At 35.2% G+C, this 15,027-nt stretch overlaps 1 protein-coding gene across 1 annotated transcript in view; it reads right to left on the reverse strand.

The window, feature by feature from the left end:
- The window catches only part of LMLN (leishmanolysin like peptidase), a 52,645-nt gene that overhangs the window by 16,343 nt on the left and 21,275 nt on the right, over positions 1–15,027 (reverse strand). Inside the window, exons 8-14 of the mRNA XM_069556370.1 lie at positions 14,374–14,468; positions 10,456–10,573; positions 9,081–9,188; positions 6,036–6,112; positions 4,643–4,753; positions 3,009–3,141; positions 1,106–1,265 (exon numbers count right to left, since the gene is read on the reverse strand). Of these exons, the coding sequence (XP_069412471.1) occupies positions 1,106–1,265; positions 3,009–3,141; positions 4,643–4,753; positions 6,036–6,112; positions 9,081–9,188; positions 10,456–10,573; positions 14,374–14,468 (802 nt within the window). The remainder of the gene's footprint in view (positions 1–1,105; positions 1,266–3,008; positions 3,142–4,642; positions 4,754–6,035; positions 6,113–9,080; positions 9,189–10,455; positions 10,574–14,373; positions 14,469–15,027) is intronic.

Consider the following 15,027-nt stretch of genomic DNA (forward strand, 5'->3'; position numbering starts at 1 on the left):
AACTCCAGCTCTAAAACCATAAAATACAATACTATATCTTTGTCATAAGTGACAAATATGTGCATTGCTTTTGCTGTAAAATGCAACTGTTGAGTAGCTATATCATAACTCTTTAGGAATTTATTAAGTAGGTAAGGAATGGAAAAAAATGACTATAGAAATCCAGTTAAAGCTGACAGGTTTAAGAATAAAAGGAAAAAATATGAAAATTTTAATTTTAAATAACTTAATCTGTAATGAAGTATGGAATGAGGCGTAGGGGGAGAAAAAGGACCAGGTAATTTTTGATGACCATACAGAGGAAAACTATTTATTGCTCTTGATTAACAAATCAGACATGAGAACATTTTGTTTACAAAGGTGGTTAGTATGAGCTACAACTATTATTGCTGACTAACCAAATGCCATACAGTCTACTTCCTTGATGACCTGTTCATTTATATATACTAACAGGGAATAAATAACATCTTACTAGTTATGGGACAACAGTATTATTCTGACATCTGCAGAATGACATGTTATGTTTAAGTAACATAAAATGCACAATCCTCAGGAGAGGAAAAAATAGGATACCTAATATGATATAATAAAAAGAGTTCTGCATTGGAAGATCTTGCACTGACATCAATTAGTGATATTACTTAGTATATCTCTTCCCTCATCTGTGAAATTCAATCATAGTATCTTCTCTATGTCTCTTATCAGGTTTTTAGAAGAATAAAATGAAATGATTAAAGTCAAAGTGCTTTGCAAATGAAAAATGTCATGCAAGTATAAGGTATCACTAAATGGTAGCATATACACAAATGAGCAAGTGTATCTAGTAGCTGACAATCCTTTCTATGTATCATAATTCTAAGCACTTAACTACATTAATTCATTTAATTCTCACAACTCCATGAGACAAGTATTATCTCTTTTGCACATAGGAGAAAACTAAGGTGCAGAGAAGTTACTTCAAACAGGTAGATGGCAGTGGAATCACAAAATAAACTCCGACAATCTGGCTCTGGGGTCTATTTTATATTGTTGATATACACTATTTTATATTGCTTATATATACTTTTAATATGTATATAACATTTCACTTCACTAAACTACTGACCTGGTTGATTTTCCAGTACTCTACAATCTGAGCTGCGCTGATATTCACCACTTAAGTGCCAACTGAATTCCTGACTGAAAGGGCAGTAGTCAGCAATTTCTACTGAACCCCCATAATAAGGCAGATCTTCTGCAGGTACTCCAGTGAGTTCATCAAAGTACTACAAAGAAAAATATATTAGGAAGGCAGGAGAGTAAGAAACATCCTATATAATCAACATGAAGCCCACAGGCAATTTATAGCAACCCTCTAATGCTGTGTAATACAAAGGAGATAATATTCTATTTTTTTCATACAGAGTAAACACAAAAAGAGTAATATACTACTGGAGGGGTATTTCAAGGTTGCAGTAGTTTTAGAAATAAGCAAGGTAAGCAAATTAGTCTAAGTTAAGTTTTCATTAGATGACAAATTTGATTAATGTTTTAAAAGGATAAATAAAAAGGGTTTTAAGAGCTGAAAAAACATAAGACTAATTCATAAAATTAAGATGTTTTAAATACAATGTACTTCAAATGTTTTTAGGAGACTTAATTTATATGTTGTTTTGACAAATTTGAAAAACCCATGAGAAAATGAATGAGATAATATATATAATATTTGGAAACACCAAAGGAACAAGGTAGGTACCAGAAAAATTTTAAAGATTTCACACTTCATACCAACTCACTGAATTACAGTACTAAGTGCAGAAATATATAGTCATTACCTTACAGTGTCTAAAGCACTCAATGGGGTTATAAACATATGCAGGAAGCTCAAAATTTAGAAGCAATCACTTTAAACTCACTTTTGAGATAATTTCTGACTTGTGGCTCCTTTGTCAATGGCAGGCAGTGTTAAAGCTCTTTTAGAAATAGCTACTTCAACAAAAAGCTTAAAGCCTACATCAGAGATTCAGACTGAACACGTGCGACCACTGTCTTCACCTTTTAGATACCATTAGGCAAACTTGTCTAGAGCAGAAATTCCAAGCCTTCTAATTAACTGGATTAGAGTACTTTAGTTACTTTATTTTTTTCTTTTTAAAAAATATTTTTTATTTTATATTAGAGTGTAGTTGATCAACAAAGTTGTGTTAGTTTCAGGTACGCAGCAAAGTGATTCAGTTATACATATAAATTATCTATTCTTTTTGAAATTCTTTTCCCATGTAGGTTATTACAGAGTACTAAGCAGAGCTCCCTGGACTATACAGTAGGTCCTTACTGGTTGCTGTTGTTCAGTCACTAAGACGGGTCTGACCCTTCACGACCCCGTGGACTACAGCATGCCAGGCTCCTCTGTTCTCCACGATCTCCCAGAGTTTGCTCAATTCGTGTCCACTGAATCAGTGAGGCTATCTAACCTTATTGGTTATCTGCTTTAAATATATCAGTGTATACATGTCAGTTCCAAACTCCCAATCTGTCCCTCCTCTCACCCTTCCTCCCTGGTAATCGTAAGTTCGTTCTCTAAGTCCGAGTCTGTTTCTGTTTAAAATAAAGTTTAGGTATAAACTTTAAAATAAGTTTAGTTGTATCATTTTTTTTTAAAGATCCTGCATATAAGCGATATATTTGTCTTCCCAGTCAGTTCCTTTCTTTAAAGAGCCTTGTTTTTTTTTAATATAAATTAAAGACGAAGACTTTTGAAACAAAAAGAAATAGTTTAAAAAATACATTAAAATAAATATTCTAAATGTCTCTTACCACTACTACTAGGCATTGCTAGATATTAGCTAATTGCTATCGATTACACAGTTTATAAAGAAATGAAAAACTTCAGTTTTTTCTAACTTACAGAAAACAAATGGAGGCTGATAAATTGAAAAACTAAAGAGCTTAATTCACTCTTCCAATTCAAAATGGAGACTTCTTTTTAAAAGGTTGATTCCTGAAACTGTACCCCAAACAAGTGTTACCTGGTATTCCTGAGGTAAAGGTTTTGGAAACTTCTGCAAATTGCACACTGCAACTGCTCTCTGGTCCTGTCTGCAAGTTAACTGCAATGGATTACTTCTGAGTGTGTTACAGTAAGGGTTCAGCATCTGTCTCCTGCAGACAAAGATAAAAATACCATGGTATCAAACGCTAAAGAAGATATTAGAAGTCTATTCTAGAGTTTGTCTTTTCTGTTACAATTTCAATGCTTTTAACATTCTTTTTTAAGAACTTGCAAATAATATCAGTTCAGTTCAGTTCAGTAACTCCGTCGTGTCCAACTCTTTGCGACCCCATGAACCACAGCACGCCAGGCCTCCCTGTCCAACACCAATTCCCGGAGTTTACCCAAACTCATGTCCATTGAGTCGGTGATGCCATCCAAACATCTCATGCACCATCCCTTCATTCTTTCTAAAGTTATTTCTCCACTGTTCTCCAGTAACATATTGGGCACCTACCGACCTGGGGAGTTCATCTTTCAGTGTCCTATCTTTTTGCCTTTTCATACTGTTCATGGGGTTCTCAAGCCAAGAATACTGAAGTGGTTTGCCATTCCCTTCTCCAGTGGACCACGTTCTAGTATACAATATCATTATTCCTAAGAAACCCACCAAAGTAGAACTAGTATCTTCATTTCACTGATAAATAAATAGTTTGAGACATTTAGCTTGTCCAGGATCATACAGCTGATGAGGGACGGAGATGGGACTTAAACTTCTCTCTCCAAGGTCAGTGCCTTGCCCATTAGAGAAGTACCTGGTAACAAGCACCACTTCTGTTGAAAATGTTAGTCTTACTCTTCTCATCTGGGCTAGGTCTCAAAGTAGTTTAATCACTCAGAGTTTCTACTAAGGAGTTTGAGGTCTGAGTTAAAAGCCTGCTATGAGGAAAGCCGTTCATAAGCAGTAACATGAAACACTGCAGTACTTTTGGGACAGTTAGTTAACTCCAGTACAACAACCTGATCTGCTAGTGTTGTTCCCAAATTTTGGTGCACATCAGAATCATCTAGAGAAACTTTTAAAACCTCCGTGCTCACCTTGCACCCCATACCAACCGAATCAGAATGTCTGAAGTCTGGAATCAGGCATTGGTATGACTTATAAAAGGACAAATTGATAATTTTAAATTAATCAAAATTAAAAAATTTTGCTTCATAAAAGCCCTATTATGGCTTCCCTGGTGGCTCAGTAGTAAAGAATCCACCTGCCAATGCAGGAGACATGGGTTCAATCCCTGTTCCAGGAAGATCCCACATGCTGCAGAGCAACTAAGCCCATGCGCCACACCTACTGAAGCCCACACACTAGAGCTGTGCTCCGCAACGAGAGAAGCCATTACAATGAGAAGTCCATGCCCTGGAACCGAAGAGTAGCCCCTGCTCGACGTAACCAGAGAGCAGCCCCTGCTCGCTGCAACTGGAGAAAGCCCTAGTGCAGCAACAAAGCACCAACGTAGCCAATTTTATTTTTTAAAAAAGGAACCATGGATGGTTTCTACACATTTTGAAATTAAATGGTTCAGACCACATTTTGAAAACAGGGACACTGGATACAGAACAAAATCAGAAGTAAACTGTTAGCAAAGACAATGAGAGGAAATGCATCCTTACTTTTGTCTCTGCTGATCAATCCAGAATTTACAGCTCCTCCTGACAAAGTCACAGCCCATTCCTCGGCCCCAGTCTAATTTCTCAGCCATGCTGTAATTAGCTTTATACCAGCTGTGGAAATAACCCAAACAAAGCACTTTATATTACTGTCACTTAAAAAACAACTCCAGCGTATCAATTATAAATCTTAACAATGAGCAAACTAGGACCTCAAAAAGGATTTTGGTGACCATCCCCACAGATGAGCATTTACAACCAAAGTCCCAGCTGCACAGGATCACTGCAGCAGGGACTAGGAACCTTTAGTCTTGAGGGAAACATGAGTACTTGAGGGTGCTTTTATATTTGAAAAACACCAAACCACATCATTTTTCCATTGTAACTTTCAAAGATGATATAAGTCACAGAGGAGAAAATGTTTAAGGTGTGGGACAAGGAGTATAAAAGGCAAAGAGAGAGAATGAGAGAAAAACTGGAATTGTGTTGCATCAGAAAACAAGAAATGTTTTAAAATTAACCAGTGCCATGATTTCCCTAGTGATTCATACACTCCAAGATGCTTCTGCATCCTACCTGTATCTTAAAGAAACCAGCATTATTTAGAGAAGGGCTAGAAAAATAGAGCAGCAGGACCACTTCTGTTGGTCATTGCTTATTAAGGGATAAATGGGAAAGAGTGATAATAGCGCTAAAAGGAATCCAGCATTTTTTTTCTTTTCAAAAATATGAATTTGCCTACTTGGTCCACTGAAAACAGTAAGAAACAAGGACAACCCAGTAGAAATTAACAGAGTCCCTGGATTGTGGTTTCTAAAAGCTATTCTCAATCAAAAGGAGCATTCGTGTGCTCCTTGGAAGACTGGTTAATGCCAGATCTAGAATACAGAGCATGGGCAGGTCAGTCTGGTGCATCTTGCCATACCAAAGAGCAAGGAAGCCATCAAAACTGAGACTCATCAAGATAAACCCAAGAGCCCACAAAGAAAGACTCCCATTGCAAAGACTCCTACTGCCTTAAAAACCAGGAATCTCTACATAAATCAATTTCACTTGTAATTAAAACTACTATTTATATAAGCTTTTCCTTCATATCATCATGCCCTCTATTTATTAAAAAATAAATCTCATTTATTTATTTATAAGGGATTTAGTTTTATTCTACTACATACCTCAGGGTCTCAAACATTTATTGAATGAATGAATGGAGTTGGTATAGGTAATGGATAGCTAACTGAAAAAAATTTTTAAAACAGGTATATTTAAAACCCAAACACAGGTATATTTATCTTCAGTGTAAAATATATTGCTTAAGTTAATATTCATTTCACCTTAATAGTAATCTTAATATTCATTTCAATAAACAATTCATGTAAAATTCTCACAGCTGTCTTACCCAGTGTCCTCCATTAACGCCAGAGTGATGCGAGAGAGGACTCGGTTCTGGGTATGAGAACCAGTCATTGCTTCATTCTGAAAATCACCAACAGATTTTAATTAGAAGACTGGATTCCTTGCAATTCCCAATAATTTCCATGATTGCTTTGATGTTGCCATGATAGGCAAAATGTTGAAGGTGTGAGAGACTGACAAAATGTTGACTTAAAGTAGTAAAATATATAAGCTTTCTTTAAGATAACAGACTGAAGCTTAAAGCAAAATCTACTCTCTCCCTCAAATATCGATATTGTGTACAATTTCCCTGTAATGACAGATCACTAGCATTCAGAACTCTGTGATGAAAATGAAGATAAATATATGGAAACAGAAATATTGTAAAAACATTACACTATTAAGGCAAAGTAATATTGGTGGTTGAGACAGATGCCCAGATAATGGAGTGGAGAATGGAATACTTGCTTCAATTACAAAGAAAATGCTTTTATAACCAACTTTTTATACTCTGTGATCACAAAAATATATACTAATACAAAAAACAAGTATCACAAAATCATAGGGTCAAAGGAGTTGCCTGAGGGATACAAAATATTATCAAGGTCTACTATCTACCCAATGTGTTAATTAGTGTATAATGAAATTCCTACCAGGAGGTCACCTAATGGTAACAACTTCACTGTCTCTTAAGAAAGTACATTGTATCTTTGGGATGCTCTGATTCTTCTTTTTTGGGTAGGGGGTGTGCTGCATGGCTTGAGGTATCTTAGATCAGGAACTGAATCCACGTTCTTGGCAGCAAAAGCATGGAGTCCTAACTACTGGACTTCCAGGGAATTTCCATATTTTGTTAATCTTTATGTTGAATGTTGGATTGCCATTTCAAGTACTTTAATTTCATCTTTTTAAAACACAGCTCAAGAACACAAAGTTGATTTCAGAGGAAAGGCGGCAGTTAAGGAAACTAGTAAAATTGCCACTTTCAAGTCTTCTATTGAAAAGTAAGTAAATTTTCATCTCTGGCCCATCTGTAGCTTTCTATAGAGAATCACTTGAGAAAAACTGCTTAAGGAATATAAAGAAACTGAAATTCCCATGTGAGATAAAAGTGTACATGTCTTCCGTAAGTTTCTATCATTGTTACTTCATGGTCACCCAGATAAGGTCAGTACAAGCACTAATTTCATTCTTTTCATAATTTTGCTAACTTGGATCATGATGTATGTAAACTGCAACCGTTTACTTATTTAAACAGACCTCTAAATATATATATATTATTGTCATTCAGTCGCTAAGTTGTGTCTGACTCTTTGCGACTCCATGGACTACAGCATGTCAAGCTTCTGTCCCTTCACTATCTCCTGGAGTTTGCTCAAACTTCCTTTGATCCAGAAATTCCATTCTTCTTTCTACATAGACAGATCTGATCTTGCATTAACTTTCTAGTTCTGCTCCCCTGAAAACTTAATAAGGGTGGAATGTCAACTGTGTTACTAGGCAACAGGACTTAAGATATGCTTCTGGACTTGGGATTATTGTAGATGAACATGAATACCTGTCAGTTAGCCACAGTTGGGGACTTCTCTGTGTGCAGTGAGTCTTATGGGTATGTCCCTTACAGGTATCTGGAAGTTAAGTCTATGAAACTGTTAAAAAAAACAATGCTGGTCCTTATTTGCAACATGGTACCTCTAAACCAGGCTGGTTCCTGTACACCTGTTATGGTGGTCTTGTGCTTATCGTGTTTGAGCCAGAGAGAGACGGGAAGAGGCATGGATGATAGCCTAGAAATGCCTGACTGCCATGTTGGCATACTGTACTTTCTCTCTTGTATCCTAGTATTTTTTGAATGTGACCTGTTTAGGGTTCCCAGGTTTGACTGTTTTCTGAACCTAAGAACACACTGGAATGCCACTCCTGTATGGCACTGAAGATATAAATAAATCACTCATTATAACATTTTTAAGATAAAACATTTAAAACATAATTGTTCATTGACATAGGATTATTGTCACAAGCATATAACCCTATGGTGGTTTAGTCACTAAGTCGTGTTGTGACCCCAGGGACTGTAGCCCTCCAGGCTCCTCTGTCCATGGGATTCTTCAGGCAAGAATACTGGAGTGGGTTGCTGCTTCCTTCTCCACATATAACAATATGTAGCTGTTTAAAAATAAATAGATCCAAGTATAAAGTATATTCTACTAATGGATGTACTTCTATAATGTGAACGAGCTCATATGAGACTAGCAAATAAGGGAATCACATCAGTATAAGATGGAATTATGTTGGTTCATAACGATTTCTCCTGGATTTTAATGTTTTATGCAGTGGAGCAACAGCAGCTAAATGAATCACTTTGCTGCATATCTGAAACTAACACAGCATTGTTAGTCAACTCTGTTCCAATATAAGATAAAAATTAAAAAACACACAAAAAACCAAAATACACTAAGATATCTGAACACAGCAACAGAGGAATGCTGGGCTGTGCGTGATGTTCCATGCTCTTTCCAATTGGCTCAGCAGGACCAGAGGCTCTGTTTTAGAAGTACTTGTTGCACTGTTTTTGTACACTTCACTCTTTCTACATTTTCCTCTTGTCCCCATTATTTAGATTTATAGTCTCCCATCTATCTCCCATTGCTTTTTGCTATTGTTTAAGGTAAAAGAAATACTAAAGTAAATAAATATAGAAGCTTATTTATTGGAAATACAATGTGTTTTTAGACTGAGCTAGTACTTTTATTACGACTTATTGCTTTTGTTAATGACTTGGTTTGTGTTTCCCACAAATTGTTATTTTTTATTTCGAAGAAAGACATTGCTTAGGAAAGCATACACTGTATTACAGCAGAAGCATTTGTAATTCCTCAGAAAGTATATCGTTAAATGGAAAAAGCTGCAAAAATGCATGAACCTATTTTAAAAAAAAACTACGTTAGTGTATCTGTCTAAAACTATTTAAAAAAAAAACTACGTTAGTGTATCTGTCTATTTTCTTAAAGAAAAAAATAGGTCTAGTAACATTTTCAAATAAACTGACCTCTAATAAGCGCTTTTCCCAATGGTTGAGCTCAGTGCCCATGCCACCTTGATTTTCAAGTTCCATTCCCTCAAGAACTGGACAGTTAAAGTGTTTCCGTGCTTCATCCTAAGAATCAGAAAATAAATAAATTAATAAACCCACAAAAGTACAACATAATGGCAAATTCCCTATCACACTGGATAAGATAAAGTAGCCACTAAGGAATTACTTTGATGAGAAGACAGAATGTCTTTTAAAAATATAGCTTTTAATATAATTAAATATTTTGACACCGTCACACTTTTCTTTGCTATTGAACTACTATTCTCTTATTATTTTTTCCTCTATTTGAAGATTTTGGCTTTAAGTCATATATTTTAAAAAGTTATAGATTGGTATGATTGCCATTTGTAACTTTTGTGTCAACAATGATTTTAATGCAGGTATAAACTGCTCATATTATGGACATGGTCTTTGTTGAGAAAAATAAGTTGTTCATTAGAAAACATTTTTTTCCTTTTGGTTTCATCTGTACATCAGTTAAGAGTATGAAGTACAGGGATGGGAGATATTCCAAGAGCAGCGGAAAAGTTCAGAGGTCAGAAAGAGCTGTATGTAGTTAAGAGAGGGGGTAGGGAGAATAGGTTTCTGTCATTAAATAAGCAAGTGAGATGATTAATTTTATGTATCAACCAGCTGGGGCAAAGAGCCCACATATTTGATCAAACATTATTCTGAATGTTTCTGTGAAGGTGTTTTTGGATGAGATTAACATTTCAATTAGTGGACTTTAAGTAAAGCTGATCACTTTCTGTAACATAAATGGGCCAGTCAGTTGAAGGTCTTCATAGAACAAAGACTGACTTCACCGCTGAGCAAGAAGGAATTTTACCAGTTGACCGTCTTTGGACTCAAACTGCAGCTCTTCCCTATTTCTTCAGCTTGCCAGCTTACCTCATCAGATTTTAGACTCTCTAATAAACCTCCATGACTACATCAGCCACTCCTTAAAATAAATCTCTTCATCTCTTTCTCTCTCAACAAACACATCCTGTTGGTTCTGTTCCTCTGGAGACCCTCCTGAATAAAACTGATTCCAAATGAAATGATCAGCAATTATGCAAACAGTACAAGTGATCCTAAGGGGTATCACAACGGAGCACTGGTATAACAACTTAAAGCAGCGGGTAGAATGGAGCCATTAAGTCACTGCTAAATTTTTCTTTCTCAGATATCTCGTGGCCTGCAACTTTATTGTACTGCCTTTATGTTTCCTACTACAAGCTTTGAAATTTAATCATTAGTTCTTAAACAATAATGATTAGTAAAGAAAGGACAATGATGAATGAAAAGAGCAGACGGCTCATGAGACATGAAGCTCAGTAATACTCACGACAACACGAGGTGTTACTAGAAGATTAACAGTGTGAGGAACTCTCTTATTATCACGAATGTCCCATAATCTCTCCACTTTTCGAACTACTTTATCACTCCATTGATATAATCCAAGACTGCAATTAAAGAATACAAATACAGTCCTTCTTGCAAATTTGTCACTTTATTTATTTTAAGACCTTTATTTTTTTATTTTTTTCCCCGCCACGGGTGTACATGAGCTCCCAACAAATTTGTCACTTTAAACACAGAAGTGTTTATGATTATCAATATGAAATTAAAATATCTGCCCTTATATTTGACACCAAGTGCAAGCAAAGACTTTATAGCATTTTTAAATTTAACCTTTTCAGTAACTTTAAGAGATTATCATCACTACTTTGCAGATAAAGAGATAGAAGCTTAAAGAGATGAAGTAACTTTCTCAAATTCAAATAGCTAATACTGGGCTAAGATGACAGTGAATTATTTCCTCTTAACAAATTTACTGGATAAAACAAAAGCATGTCTAGAGAGATATCTAAGTATTGTATATAATGAGACTTAACAGAAGGTGACATTTTAACTTAATTTTGCTATTGTTGTTTAGTTACTAAATTGTGTCTGACTCTTTGCAACCCCATGGACTGTAGCCTCTGTCATGAGAGGATAGGTTCCTCTGTCCATGAGATTTCCCAGGCAAGAATACTAGAGTGGGTTGCTATTTCCCTCTCTAGGGGATGTTCCCAACCCAGGCACTGAACCTGTGTCTCTTGCACTGCAAGCAGATCCTTTACTGCTGAGCCCCTGGGGAAGCCCTTTAACTTAGTGAAAGTATAATTTACTTAACAATTGTGCTGTAAAGTAAATTATACTTTTTATAATTGGCTAGCCAACAAGAAAAAATTAAATCCCTATTTTAGGGATAAAATCCCTATTTTACTCCATATACAGAAATAAATTCCAGACCAATGTCAGTAAAAATGGCAGAGTAAGGACCACTGAACTTCATGAAAGCAATGAGGAAAGTATCAAAATTAGCCAAATGAATTTTTTTCAGAACTCCGGAAATTAACCAAAGGCTTGCAGCAATCCACGAAGTACTCCTTTAAGAAAAATGGATGAATCTCAGTAAAAACAGCAAGCTTTGTGGCCATTTCCCATGCCCTCACTCCAGTTCTATCGCAGCCTTGAAAACCAACAACCCACAGTCATGGTGAAAACCAGCAACCTGGCAGCCAGAGGGAGCCGAACAGGGTTAACTGGCAGAATGCATTAAAAAAAAAAAAAAAGATTCAACTATGCCTACAAGATACACGGTTCACAGTCAAGGATACAAATAGGTCGAATGTAAAAGGATTAAAAACATGTATCATGCAAATATTACTCAAAAAAAGAGCTGGAACATTTATACTAGTATCAGACAAAACTGTTACTAGAGACATTTTATAATGAAGAAAGGGTCAGTCCACCAAGAAGACATGATAAACATGTATATACCTTACAAAAGAACCCCAAAATACATGAAGCAAAAATAAATTCTAAATGGATTAAAGCTATGAACATAAAAATTCAAATAATAAATTTACTAGAAAAAAATTTAGAATACTTTTATAATCTTTTAGAGCAGAAGAAACTTTCTTAAGCAAGAAAATAGATACATAATGTAAAATTTAAAAACTTTTCTGCATGGCAAAAATATGATAAAAAAATAAACAGGAGAAAACAATCTCATTTGGAGAATCTATCTTGCACAAATAAAAGCACTACCACAAAAGTGTTATATTTATTATAGAAAACTATAATGGTCATCAATTTTCATTGTTATTTTCTGGCTTTTTCCTAGATTACTTCTACCACTGACACTATGAATCTCTCATTCTCAACAAAAAAACAGAATATAAAGGAATTAGTTTTCCCACCACTATTTTATGAAGGTTTTATATATTATTCAAAGAATTATAGGTAAACACTGTATACCCAATAACCGTTACTTATTAATCCTTTGTTTTATTTGTTGTATACCTGTTCATCTACTCATGCCTTGGAAAGGTTATTCTTAATTCCTTTTCTTTTTCCACAGCAAGGCAATGTTTAAATATAAACAGTGAACAAAGCCAAAAGGAAAACAGTGTTTACTGTATTAATAATTCCAATATTCTCTTCACCATTCACATTTCAAGATTAATGGTTTCTCCAAATAAAAAGGTGAAGGCCAAATCCAACTCTTTTTATGTCTACCATCTGAATTTATTACTCTGTTATCTCCAGTTATACTGTAAGATTTTCTGCTTTTAAGGAATATCTAAAATGTAAGAAAGCACTGCAATTATCAGCTTAATAATGGTTCTTATGGGTATCTCTCTCCTCCTTATCACTACATAGATGGTCCCACTCTTATTACTTATGTGTTTCCCATAAAGACCACAATTCTTTGGAAAGACCAGACTTCTTCCATGAGTTCAGTTCAGTTCAGTTGCTCAGTCACGTCCGACTCTTTGCGACCCCATGAACTGCAGCACGCTAGGCCTCCCTGTCCATCACCAACTCCCGGAGTTCACTCAGACTCATGTCCATCGAGTTGGTAATGCCATCCAGCCATCCAAACAAATACAATCTAGGAAGTAAAACATCTATTTCTACATTACAATTTTGTTTCTAACAATTTTGTTGTTTAACATGTACTCTAAAAAATTATGATGATGAATAAAGTATTATCTGTTTTTAATAATTATGCACTTCCAGCTACCTAGAAGTGAGAAGAGAAGGAGGCGACAGAGGATGAAATGGCTGGATGGCATCACTGACTCAATGGACATTGAGTTTGAGCAAACTCAGGAAGACAGTGAAGGACAGAAAAGCCTGGTGTGCTGTAGTTCATGGGGTCACAAAGCAGACACAATTGAGCAACTGAACAATAAGCTACCTAAATGGAGATCTTCATATGAGAATTAATTTTTTATTCTGTATCTGTTTACCACTCACTACTCTAATTATGGAATAGTGTCAGTACCCTGAGAAGGTTTCCTTACGTGCCTTCTTAATCTGTTCAACTTGCATGGCATTTACTAGCCTATGGCTTCAAGTAAGATCACTCATCTGTCTTTTATCATGGACTGTTTTCAAACTCCACACAACTAACTAGACTATGACTTCTTTCATTCAACCCTATAACTACTAATTTTGTTCATGTTATTACATGTAGCAATATTGTGTTCTTTTCAGTGCCTTGTAGTTTTTGATTATAGGAATAAATTAAAACTTATTTATCCATTCTTCTATTGATAGACCTTTGGGTGGTTTCCATTCTTTGTTTATTAATAACAAAACTGCCATTAACATTCATGTACATGTCTTTTTGTGGACATGTGCTCTTAAATTAGATATATAAATCCATGCAAATGGTTATAGTTCTGTGACTGATAGTCTATATAAAATTCTTAATCTTTTTTTTAGTATTTCTTAGTATTATTCCTTTTAGGCCCTGAACTTCTAGATCACTGCAACCATGTGAAATAAAATATAGTTTTAAAAAACTGTAAAATACAGTTTACAGTTAACATGTAAACAATGTGATGTATAGACAATAATTATTAATAAACCAAAATATAACCAACCCATATTCTCCCATGGCCTGACTCTCCTTTAAAATAATATTAGCTACTACAGAGTGGTGGAAAAGAGCTCTGCCTGGCAAGAAGAGTCTTCACTCTTTGGGTAAGTCACTTAAGTTTTCTCCATCTCAGTTGTTTCATCTGTGAAATGAAAAGGTAAAGCTAAATAACCTCATATCCTATCTTGTTATAATAATATAGGATATACAATCATAGGCTAGCCATAAAGCCACTATTATTTGTAGAAACTAACATACAAGAATTCTCAGGTTCTAGTCTTAGCATCCTCCTAAAAGAGAATAAGAACAAAAAAACCCAAATACCTATAGTTAAAAGGTGGAAGACCATCTGCAAATCTTGAAGTTAAAGGATTTCCATCTTTATCGTGGTAGAATGCAAATAGCCCAGCAGAGAAACCCTGTAAGAAAAACTTCAAAATGTCTTACAGTGAAAAATATCAAATCTGACTATAGATATCACAACATGCCACTATCAAAAGAGAACACTGATATAACCACATAAAAGCATCATGACAATACTTCTGTAGGAACTTGCCATATAGTGGAGTAGGACTGAAATTATTTCATATTATGAATTTTAAATTCCAATTACTTGAAATAATTCTAAGTGAAAAAATCAAAAGCAATAGTAATGACATTCTTTGGTTGGTATAGACAACGCATTTATTTGTTTAAAGATGTGTTTCTCACAGGTGGTCCTCTTTACATGAACTTACTAATAAACTATATACCTGCAACCAGGGAATGCTACTATTGAGAATAATTAACAATACAGTTCAGAGCAGGGAAGTGTGCTCATAAGAATACTCATAAAAATTAAAAAACTTTGATCCCAAAGTCCGTACTTAATATATATTTATACCTAAGAAATGACTATAAATGTATGCATATGTAGGGGAATGTATACTCTGGAAAAAAGGCTGGAAACATATACAGAAATGTTAGCTGTAGTTCTTT

This window comes from Ovis canadensis, chromosome 1, assembly GCF_042477335.2.
Source record: "Ovis canadensis isolate MfBH-ARS-UI-01 breed Bighorn chromosome 1, ARS-UI_OviCan_v2, whole genome shotgun sequence".
NCBI lineage: Eukaryota > Metazoa > Chordata > Mammalia > Artiodactyla > Bovidae > Ovis > Ovis canadensis.